Source organism: Aquarana catesbeiana, linkage group LG11, assembly GCF_042186555.1.
Source record: "Aquarana catesbeiana isolate 2022-GZ linkage group LG11, ASM4218655v1, whole genome shotgun sequence".
Lineage (NCBI taxonomy): Eukaryota > Metazoa > Chordata > Amphibia > Anura > Ranidae > Aquarana > Aquarana catesbeiana.
The window spans coordinates 115,443,973-115,456,485 of record NC_133334.1 but is presented as its reverse complement, the minus strand read 5'-3'; the positions used below and the strand labels follow the sequence as shown (position 1 = coordinate 115,456,485).

General features: G+C 41.6%; 1 protein-coding gene across 1 annotated transcript in view; it reads right to left on the bottom strand.

The window, feature by feature from the left end:
- DRD4 (dopamine receptor D4) overlaps positions 1-12,067 on the bottom strand; it is a 189,810-nt gene extending 177,743 nt beyond the window's left edge. Inside the window, exon 1 of the mRNA XM_073604924.1 lies at positions 11,148-12,067. Coding sequence (XP_073461025.1) covers positions 11,148-11,387 — 240 coding nt within the window. The 5' untranslated portion in view covers positions 11,388-12,067. The remainder of the gene's footprint in view (positions 1-11,147) is intronic.
- Between the last annotated feature and the right edge of the window lie 446 nt (positions 12,068-12,513).

Here is a 12,513-nt window from a genome sequence, read left to right as displayed (position 1 = left end):
CAGATAATTTGTTCCAGCGTCACTGCTAGTGTATGCAGTATCGCATGTGGCCAGAGGTGGGGGGGTGCCGGAGACACTGGGAAACACTCAGAGACAGTCAGAGATGCTCAGAGACACTCGGGAACTGAGTGTTTCCTGAGTGTCTCCGAGCATCACCGGTGCCCACGCACCTCTGGCCACATGCGGTACTGCCTACCCCAGAGGCTGGAATCCTGCCTATCTTGCGAGACAACACTCGCAAAAAAAACAGCTCGTATTGCGAAATGCTCGTAAACTGCGTTACTCGAATTCCGAGGTTTTACTGTACATGTATTTATTACATAAAATTGGAGAAAGCTATCTTTATATTAACCACAGAAGTGGACACATGAATCTCGACACTCACGGCTCTCTGTTTACACATGGAAGTACATTTCCATCTTTACTTTTTATGGTTGTAACTTCTACATCTGCAATTTTCTGGGCTTAAGTATTCTCACATGAGCTGTGTCCATGCCCATTTCTAAGCTGAAATGATGATAATAAGTAACCAAAATAAGTCTCATAGATGGGAAAGAATTAGTCATATTATTGAGTGGGAGCTGCTCTAGGCTTTATGAGTGGATAGCCATAAATGGCTTAAAGCCGAACTCTGGCCAAACTTTTTTGTTGTAGTTAGAGGGGGGGGAAGCTTAGAACTTCTGCCTGGTTTGTATTGCTGCTCCTGTTACAGTATGGGACATACACTCAGAAACATCAGTTATCACTGGAACAGAAACAGAGGAGAAATCTCCCAATAGGGACAACTGCTTCAGTGAAAGCTCTCAAAGGGGGAATTTTCCTGTGTCTGTTTTCGGGACAGGATTGATGCCTCTGTCCTTGCTGGAAAGATTTGTCATCACTTTATTTTTATCCTAAATCCTAAAAACTAAATAAGAAAGTGTGTGTTGGGGGGGGGGGGGTTCTGCAATGGGTCAGAGATGGTAAAACACATTAGAGGCTCCAATCCTTCCGAATGATATCCAAACTAGAAAAAAATATATTTTACATTATTAAAGTGTACCTGTGGGCCCACTTAAATGCTTTGCATCCAGCCCTTGTTCCCTGTCTCCATTTCCATATACATTGGCTACCCCCGCAACCACAGGAGAAGGTCTGGGCCTGCCAGTGGGTTACTCAGGTACTGAGCGCTAGATTGTGGGATGGGGACTGGGGTATGTCAAATCCCAACAGCAGAAAATAGAAAGAAAAAAGCGTACTGTTGGACAGCACTGAGAAAACAGAGGCTGGAAGAAAAGGCCAGGATGCTGAGAGCTTAATCGCTTAACTTTTTGCTAGTATTCTACAGAGCTCATGTGTTTGACTTTTTTATGTTTAAAAAAAATAAGGTCTTTATTAAAAGTAACATGTACAGAAACATAGCGACATTACACATTGCAGTGAAACCAAAAGTGCCATACTTCAATATAATTTTTGTTCAATAAGGTGGAGAAATGCTAGACCATTGAGACTGGAACAGTGTTTAATGGAGACAGAGTCAGAGCAGGCATACACAGCACATATAGAGCAGATAAGATACTATGCATATAACAATACACAAATGTGGAATGGCATAATAAAAAAATGTAGGGAGGAGGGGTACATACATGTAATCACAGAGCATCTACACAGCTAAGGACAGTGGCAGCTAATCAGAAGATGACTCAGTTGTCTCAGCCCAATTCCTGTAAGTAAGTCAACTTGAATAAGGAGAGAGGAGCAGCATCTGGTGTCCAGAATAAGGAAACTTAAGTAAGTCAAGCCAGCTGTTCATACACAAGTGTTTGAGTGTTCCAACCATTGATCCCAAATTTTATTGTATTTGGAGCTATAGCCTCTGTGTCTATACTGTATATCAGTTTTTTTTGTATGGAAGAGTAGAGTATACGTTTACTAATCTGGATTGAAATGTAGGGGGGAGTGGCTGCATCCAGGTACAAGCTATCACCTTTCTTGCAGACATATTGTCAAGTATTTATCAAGAAAGAGACCAAGTAAACACTGTTTAGGGTTTTGTGTCAGTGGGGAACCCATTTGGTCATGCAGAAGTTGGATTATGTGGAGCCTAAAGCCTCGTACACAAGGTACGTTTGTTGGACAACAAAGCGTCTGATTTTTGTCTTAAGTGCGTGTGCCAGGATCTTGTCTTGCATACTAATGGTACACAATTGTCTTGCCACAAACACAAACGTAGTGACGTTCTACAAGGAGTTTCAGCTTTTGTGCGCCACCCTTTGGGCCCCTTCTGCTAATTTTAAATTTGGTGAGCATTGATTCTGAGCATGCGTGTTTGTACTTTGGACTTTTGTGTGACGGATTTGTGTACCGACCATACTAAAATCAGACGTCAAGTTGTTATCCGCCGAAAATTTACTAGCCTGTTATCCAACAGGAAAACAATTGTCAAAAGGAGCGTACTAATGGTAAGATTTTTGGACAACAGTCTGTCAACAGACAAGCCCCTGCCAACAATCGTACTGTGTGTACAAGGCTTAAGGGGGAGATCTACTAAAACTAGAGCACTCAGAATCTTTTGCAGCTGTGCATGATGGTCAATCAGCTTCTAACTTGTTCAATTAAGCTTTGGCAATAAAACCTGGACGCTGATTGGTTTTTCTGCACCAGATTTTGCACTCTTCAGTTTTAGTAAATCAACCCCAAAATGTCTGTATCATTGGCACTGCCCATATCAGATGGTAAAAGGTGCCAGATGCATTGAAGCAGAGTGAGCACAATGGACTATGAGTGAGGTGGTATCTAGATTCACAATCTAGATTCAGGTACGCTCTATGTAAAATATTCAGCTGCATTAAACGATCTGAGACCCTGGGAGAGACCAGCTTGTAGTCATCCAATATTTCTTCCCACTCTGTGTCATCTAGGTCCTGCACATTCACCTCCCATTAGATCTTGGCTTGGTAAACTAATTTGCTAGCAGAGGGTGTACGTAGGATAATGTATTCATGTGTTTAATTTAATCAATTAAAGTGGAACTCCAGGCAAAACTGTTTTTACAAAGGTCACTGAGACAGACAAGTGAGGAAATGCTCTAGAGCAGCTTTTCACCCTTGAAAGAATTTTCAGGTCTCAGGGAACCGTTCCTAATATCAAAAATCAGGGGTCAGTAGGAAAAATGTACTGCTGACTCAGTCATAGCTCAAGGAACCCCTTGCAACCTCTAGAGCAGGGGTCGGCAACCTCAGCCCTCGAGCTGTTTTGAAACTACAAGTCCCATGAGACATTGCAAGACCCTGACAATCACAGGCATGACTTCTAAAGGTAGAGGCATGATGGGATTTGTAGTTACACCACAGCTGGAGGGCCAAGGTTGCCTACCCCTGCTCTAGAGGAACCCTGATTAGGAATGAATGGATGAGTTTAAATTAGTTAATGGTAAACACTGTATAATGATTATCAGTACAAATAGGATTGATTTCACACATTCATCAGTCATTGCTTTTCTTTAAATATTTGGAATATTTCATACACTTTATAGCACCAAATTCAAGTAACTAGAATAGAAAGCTCTCACTAATGAAGATAAAATCATGTCTGGCGGATTCTTCCTAGCTCATATTGGCCCAGCATATTAATGTAATTACCATATTTGACAATAATAGAAAAAGGCGTGAGGTTATTTTAACAGTTCATCGCAAACTGAGTGTTGGTTCACACCAGTGTGCGGTGCGAGATGGCATGTGATTTGCACCGCACTGCAGTGCAAATCACATGCGATGTCCGTGCAATGCGATTTCAGCCATACAGATAGTATGGCTGAATTTGCATCGCATTCAGACCAAACTCGCACAGGACCCTTTTTTTGTCGGCACCAAAATTGGATCGCATGGGTGTGAACACCCATGCAATCCCATTCATCTCCGAACTGTCAGTTCGCAGTGCGATATGCGAGCTGAAATGGGGGGTGTCATTAACAATGTATTGACACTCACCGCAGGTCGCATATGGCAGTGTGAACTGCCTTGCCAGTCGGGTGCGATGCGGGAACCTGCAGTGGATTTGCAGGGTTCCCGCATCGCACAATCAACAATATTTGGCAGCACAGCAATTTGCAAGTGATGTACAAGTAGAGGTGACTGGCATACAAAGTAACATAATAGTTTTGTATTTTTTTTTTTATAACACTGCCAGAAAAGAAAATAGAGGTCAGGCGTTAGAGTTATTGAAAAGTAGATCATAATAGCACATTTTACCTAAACATATATTTGGTGTAAATTTTGGATACATACAACTAGCGCTAGCATGGTTCTAAGCATTAAAACTGATTGCACCAATGCCAATGAGAAGAAACCAATGGTCTCTACACTTGGTCTTAGCAACATATCTCAAATCATACATTAAATAATAAATAATACAGGCAAGAATACAGGAAGTGCAGGAATGTGTTTCCTGAATAAGGTTAAAGAGGAAGTAAACCCTGATGGGTTTTACTTCCTCTTTTGCTCCCCACAAGGCCTGCAAATTAAAAGAATAATGGGCTAGTATGCATCGCATACTAGCCCATTATATGACACTTACCTACAAATAAAAGCCCACGCTGTCCCTTGTGCAGGCCACGTCCATCTTCGTCCCTCTTCCTTCCAGGGCCGCGGACTCAGGCTCCGTGATTAGCCGGAGTCGCATGATGTCACTTCTGCGCATGCACGTGGGAGCCGTCAGTCACGGCACACGCTGGGGGAAGAAACAGCGCGGCGGTCCGTTTCTTCACAGCTCATGCGCTGATGATGACATTGGTGCACTACAAGTGAAATATCTTCTAAACGGAGCACGTTTAGGAGATATTTCCACTACCTATAGGTAAGCCTTATTCTAGGCTTACCTATAGGTAAATGTCACACAAAACGGTTTACAACCACTTTAAAAATAAACACATTTCAATTGTAAAAGAGGAGGGAGATGAGTTAAATAAAAGAAAGTGGGTGTGGAGGGTGAAAGTCTGTTTTGAGTATATGGGGTTTATTTACTAAAGGCAAATAGGCTGTGCACTTTCCAATAGCAGTTGCTCCAGAACTTAGTAAATGAGGTAACGTTTTGCAAAGAGTACCCAATCACATGCAAGGAAAATTTTTAAAAAACTGCATTTTTGCTTGCACATGATTGGATAATGGAAGTCAGCAGAGCTTCTGCTCAATTACTAAGCTTCTGGAGCAACTTTGCAAAGTGCACAACCTATTTGCCTTTAGTAAATCAACCCCTTTGTTCTGACTACTCATGCCTCTAGTTATATTTTTCTCACATGTATATGTAGGCCAAAAGTATGGGAGTGTGCAGCAAAAGTACTTACATTGGTTGGGAAAAATGTGTAACACTTCTAAGGGTGCTTACAGCATTCTGCTTTTTCCCCTATATTGTTTAAACCTTTTTTTGCTGAAAAAAACAAAAACTTTTGCTGTCAGAGCCTGACCTCACAAATGCACTTCTGGAAGAAGGTCAAACATTCCCATAGACACACTCCTAAACCTTGTGGACAGCCTTCTCAGAAGAGTTGAAGCTGTTATAGCCGCAAAGGGTGGGCCAACGCAATATTGAACCCTACGGACTAAGACTGGGATGCCTTTAAAGGTCATGTGTGTGTAAAGACAGGCGTCCCAATACTTTTTTAATATACTGTACATACCTATAGTATATGGGAAGTGGTTCCAAATATATATGTGTGTGGTGAGGTCACTGGGGAAGGGCAACTACAACTACATTGTACTGGGGCTTGGGGAAGGACAGTTACACTTTTGCACACAGTCATAAATAATATATCTACAATGGAGAAAATATAAATGCTGGGAACTTATCAAACTACTGTGTGTAAACAGTCTGTTTTGCCCCATAGCAGAAAATCGAATCCTTTAGAAATGCACGCTGTATAGCAAACTGTCGAGTATTTCATTATTAAGCTTTGTGTGTTAGAAATTTAATGCAGCTTTCGAAAAACTTGCTGGTGGGATATCGGCTAATAATTTTAATGAAAAGCACAGAAAGAAGCCTGAACTACACAGCATGCAAAGTACTCCTCTGATGGAATATATTACCAGTAGCCAAGAGCCAAGGATGATAAATTAAAACCATTCAGTCATAAAAGTGTAAACAAGACTTGCGTTTTGGATAGCAAGGGTTAGAAGCGCTGTCAGTTTATTTTTTTCTGTCTGCATCCCATTGAGGAACTTTGCCTTCACATTTAATGGATGCAACAGGACGTGGCGGCTGGTGCTCCGTCGGTCGGAGAGGAGAGGGGGGGGGCAGCAGACAGACCTGACCGCGTACCCCTCCCCCCCACCATCCCCCTCCAGCCCCCAATCGCTGGCTCACTTACCCTGTGCTGCCCCTGGACTGACATGTTGGAGGGTGCCCGCTGGCTGCGGCTTCCCCTTCCATCTCCTCTGTGTCCTGGCCTCTGTGGCTCCACTTCATCTTCTAGTGGCGGCTGGTGGGTCAGTTGGGCTTCCCTTGTGTCTCCTCCTCGTCTCCTCCCTCCTCCTCCTAGGCCAATAGGATCGCTTCTCCTTTCGGCATATCCAGAAAGTAGTCTCAGGACCCGCTTCCTGATTGGCCAGGAGAAGAATTAATGTGACAATAGCAAATATTCATTTGCTATTGTCACACAACTGGATGGGTTTGGGGCGCAGTGCTCTGCGCTCAGAGCCCACCCTTTTTTTTAAGCCAATTAGAGCCTCAGTCTCTAATCACATGCTTAAAAAAAAACATTGGAATCCATGTGTCCAGTGCTCCGCATGTAGATTAGGGGGCCGGACGCATGGATAGGGGGGACGGCGTCCCTGTGCCCTGCATTACGGGCTGCCACTGGTTGTCACAGTTGGCAGATTTATCCTCCCTTTCTATTCTAGAGAAAAACTGTTACATTTTGGTTTTTCACACTTCAAAGTGGACCTTTCACAGTTTTTCAAATCATATCAGCCTACAGCTCTGTAGGCTGATATGAACCTATATTGCAGTTATTTGTTTTATACAAAAAATGTAATTTTCTGTTACATATCTTTGATGACTTGGTACATCCTGGTCCATGAAAGCACTGGTGATGTAGCTAGGGCCTCATAGATGCACCCTGGGAAAGCTATGTCACCAGTGCCTTTCAGGGAGATCTGTTCTCTAACAGGCAAGATTTTGTGAAATCTTACAAGTTCTCAGCAAAATACTTTTTTTTTCATCTTTGTATTGTAAAAAAAAAAAAATAAAGTTGTATTTATACATACCTTTTAATATATATGGCAATGGATTGCAGATCTGAAAATGTCTGACCCCTAAACAGTCTTCTGTCTCCCAGTAGTAGTTAGAAGCTGATTGGCTACAATGCACAGCTGCACCATATTCTACACTCTCCAGTTTTAGTAAATCAACCCCAATGTTTGTATTCTGTGAGCATGCATCCCTGGAATTATTATTTTCTCTGGAAAGTAGCCTTTTTATTTACTGAATCATTAGCCTTTTGTGTGATAAGCTCTAAGATAGCCCATAGGCAATTCTTCTTTACTGAGCAATGATCACCCAATACCTGTGGCCCGGAACACAGTGCCAGTTTCTGCAAACCACAGTATTTTGTGATAGAAGGTAAAATGAGAACCAATTTTAAGCAACACCACAGGCCCTTAAAATAATTAACATGCATATGTTCATCCACTCCTGCAATTTTTCTGATTACTTATCCATTCGCCCTTAAAGGTTTGTGATGACCCAATGGCATTGGTGATTCCAGGAAATTGCTTAATCCTATATACTAATATTTTTATTAATCATGCTATGAATAATTTATGATATCACTGTCACAAGATGAACACACATCTAAAGACCTGCCTTTGGGTCATATTTAGCCGCCTACTTTCTGATTTATTTAAAAAAACTGAACCAAGGGAAAAAAGCCTATAGTATGGGAAAGGTGCTTCCATTCATATATCTGTGCTATAAAAATGAACACTAAAAACAAACTGGTTGCTGTAGGCAATGTATCTGCCTTACCACCTCATGTTTTTATAAACTAGCCCCAAAGTTTTCTGTGTGCCTGTAAAATACCTTGTACCACTCGGTGTTAAAGGGAGACTATGAAGTAAGTAGAGAGTTTAAGTTATCTTTTTAACGATTACCTGGAAATATTTTTTGACATGATTTCCAGTTTGCCTGCTTGCTGTTCCATATTTATATTAATAAAGGTTCCCTCTAGTGGTCATCTGTATATCACGGTATGTAATCCGTGATATACAGACTTTGGTCCGCCCGCACCTGGAGTATGCTGTCCAGTTCTGGGCACCAGTCCTCAGGAGGGACGTACTGGAAATGGAGCGAGTACAAAGAAGGGCAACAAAGCTAATAAAGGGTCTGGAGGATCTTAGTTATGAGGAAAGGTTGCGAGCACTGAACTTATTCTCTCTGGAGAAGAGACGCTTGAGAGGGGATATGATTTCAATATACAAATAACATACTGGTGACCCTACGATAGAAATAAAACTTTTTCGCAGAAGAGAGTTTAACAAGACTCGTGGCCACTCATTAAATTAGAAGAAAAGAGGTTTAACCTTAAACTACGTAGAGGGTTCTTTACTGTAAGAGCGGCAAGGATGTGGAATTCCCTTCCACAGGTGGTGGTCTCAGCGGGGAGCATTGATAGCTTCAAGAAACTATTAGATAATCACCTGAATGACCGCAATATACAGGGATATGTAATGTAATACTGACACATAATCACACACATAGGTTGGACTTGATGGACTTGTGTCTTTTTTCAACCTCACCTACTATGTAATCAACATCTCTGTTTAAAGACTGCTGATATAAACTCAGGAACCGATAGTCATAGAATCCACTGCTTCTAGTCTGGTCAGATGTGACTTGCAATGGGACAGAGGAGCAGTGACGCACTTTCACTGTGCAAGCTCATTAATAAGAAAATGCAGCTCAAATATATATAGTTACTATGACTGCCCAATGTACACATATATTTAGCAAACTATGCATAGAAATTATTTAGGCTCATAAAGATCCATATGGCCCTCACCCTCTGCTGCAATATAATAAATAGCATTCCAAAACGAATAATCAGTGTTTGATAGAGACACTATTCAGCTTTTTATGGTTAGCAATTCACCATCTCTTGAGTCTGCTTTCTGCAGTACTTATCGCCTATGAGCCAACTTTCTCTACTGAGTATAACAGAGTATCTGTCTATGTGTAAGCCTCAAAGTCTGGTCATTTTAACCTGCACTTGACCGCTGGCGCAAATGCAGAATCCTGAGTGAAGCATTATTCAAATATGGGCAGGCCAGACAGTATCAATAGCAAACTCAGGTTCTCAAATGTAATGTGCTATTTAATATTATTAGGCCGGCCATACATGGAGTGAATTGAAAAGAAATTTGCTCAATTCCCCCATCAACACAGTGTTGATGCCAAAATCCCTTCTGCTGGGCTATTGCCTTCTAACTGCGGGGGGGGGGGCAGGGGAAGCCATCACCGCTGGGAGAAGACAGTGATTACTGCTAGCGGCTATAGCAGCTACTAGCGATAATCGCAGGTAAAACCCGGTATGCTGGTTGTACTCAAGTTGATCGATCAACTTAGTACATTCAGCCTGCCCAAACACAGTTTGAATCTCGTCTGGTTCCTGCTGAACTGGCTGAAATTTGAACTGTGTATGACCTGCCTAAGGTATGAGGATGGGGGGAGCTTTCTGTCCCCTTGAAACCATGAATATGGTATAATAACCTTGCACACCATACTGGAATCAACAATGTGATTAAAAGGGTGCTACAATCACCCCTAACTGGTCACAGTGTAGAACATGGATGAAATATGTCACCAACCAGCTTGTTTCAAAGTGCAAAGCTTTTTATTCTTGAATGATCACATAAAAAAGCAATGTATCAGGACCATGCTGGGACCCTTCCTCATGCATGCCTTGGCTCCATACGTTGGCTCCTTTAAGAGCTATAGCGGGCGTGGGCGCACCCGCTGCGCGGCGGGGGAGCTGGTGCTCGTGGCTTGAGGTCACGATGCCTGCCGGCCACCCGTGATTGCTCCACAGAGAGCCAGGAGAGGGATCTGTTAATATAAACAAACAGATCCCTGTTCTGACAGGGAAATACAGAGTGATCGTCTGTTCCTAGTGATTAGGAACAGCGATCTACTCTCTACTCCCAGTCAGTGCCATCCCCCAGGGAACCTCCCAGGGAACACATTTAACCCCTTGATCGCCACCTAGTGTTAATCCCTTCCCTGCCAATGTCATTTATACAGTAATCAGTGCATTTTTATAGCACTGATCGCTGTATAAATGTCACTGGTCCCAAAAAAGTGTCAAAAGTGTCGGACTAGTCCGCCGCAATGTCGCAGTCCCGCTAAAAATCGCGATCACCGCCATTATTAGTAAAAAAAAAAAAAAAAAAAATGCCAAAAATCTATCCCCTATTTTGTAGATGCTATAACTTTTTGCGCAAACCAAAAATATGTAGAAGAATATATATTGGCCTGAAAAAATTTGTTTTTTTACATTTTATTTTGGATATTTGTTATAGCAAAAAGTAAAAAATATTGTTTTTTTTTTTTTAATGTTTTTTTTCTATTTATAGTGCAAAATACCACCAAAAGAAAGCTCTATTTGTGGGGGAAAAAAGGACGTCAACTTTGTTTGGGTACAGCGTCGCGCGACCGCGCAATTGTCAGTTAAAGCAGCACAGAGCCGGTTCGCAAAAAATGGTCTGGTCATTAGGGAGAAAATCTTCCGGGGCTGAAGTGGTTAAAACATAGATTGCTGCTTAAAAATTTACTGGAGGATTCAACAGACAGTGCTTCACAGCTGATGAAGGCAGAAGTACTAAAAAAAATAATGAATCTAGTCAGCAAAATATAATGACCCTCATCTAGATCTAGACAGAACATAGGTATAATGAACTTATCTATAGACAGAAGTATAACGATCAAGCATAAATCAAAGTTTCATATGATTAAATACTTTTTAACTTTGCATTACATAAATAAATAAATAACACCCAAGCACATTGCAACATTGTTTCCTTTCGAGTTAAACTATTTTGGCACTTCATATAACTTATAGGAAATATAGAATGCACACATGTACAAACTAAGTCTATTAAATCAACCCAAGGCACACTTACCTCTGTATACACGTATAATGGAAGAACAAGGACAGCCAGAAGAAGATCAGCTACAGCCAGGCTAACTATAAAATAATTGGTGGTGGTTTTGAGGGCTTTCTCTGTACAGACACTAAGACACACTAGGACATTTCCACAGATGATAAATACAATCAGTATAAGACCAAAGACCAAGGCCAGATAGTTATAGTGGGTATCTCCTGAAGTCTCAGAAGTTTGATTAGAGATATTCCTGTGCATGGCTTCCTTACTTCGCTAAGAGCCCACTGTCCCATCAAAGCCAAAGAGCATACACCTAATAGGATTTCTTTCTTCTGCAGTCTCCTTCTCTTTCCTTTGTCTTCCAGAAAGAGTAGCCTGTCCCATGGAGAATTCATCTATTTCCTCTTCTTTTTTAAGGATGGTCTCCTTGATCAGATCAGAAGTTCCTCTTTCTTAAATACAGATCGTCCACATCTTGCTTTTCAGACTGATTTCCCATGCTTGTTTGGCTGTAACCAAGGGGTTAACTTCTTCCAAAGTAAAATAATGCCCTTACTAGAAGGTGAAACAGATAAAACTTTAAAAGTTGACCTCTTGATGAGGACTCTTGGTACTGCTGGAGGTTGTCCAAGCCTTCTTCCACATGTTGAGGACAGCTGGAGACTTGACAGCTCAGGTGACAGCTGCTGGTGGTCTCCCTCGGTCTAATGCAAGGGAGAAATCCCTTGCTTGTCTTCTCTGGAAAGAACTGAATGATCCCAAGGTGATTAATCTGCAAGTGGGTCGCGTACAGGAGAAGAAAGCCGATTAAGGTAGAGAGGGTTTGTCCAGGAGCTTCTCCAATCAGCAGAAAGATCTGGGAACTGCTCACATCCCAACACAAAGCCTGGCTTAGTATAACTGTGAGCCTGTGATGTGACAGCAGTACAGAGAGGCAGCTACTATGTGTGTCTGTGCTCTGTCACCTGGCTCCTACATATATACTGCACAGACATTCACAACACCATGACTACATGTGCTGGCTATAGGAAAACACAGAGAAAGTATTAGATTATATTCTAGTATTATTAAGTATTAATATATTCTGGATCATAAAATGCAAGCATGTAAATAAAGAATATTGACTTTATTCTGATTTTCCTAATTTGCATGCTTATTCTGAGGATAAATTCTAATTAGGATAAAGACAGCCAGCCAACTGGCATTTTCAAAAGGTCAGTAGTGGCTTTACCTACTTTCTTCCTATATATATTCTAATATAGCATGCAAGCAAGCAAATCAGGAATATTGCCTTTCATCTGATTTTACTAATTTGCATGCTTATTCTGGGTTAGTGTCTTACAAAGTAATGCGGCTAGAGACAGCCATTGCAACTAGCAATGGC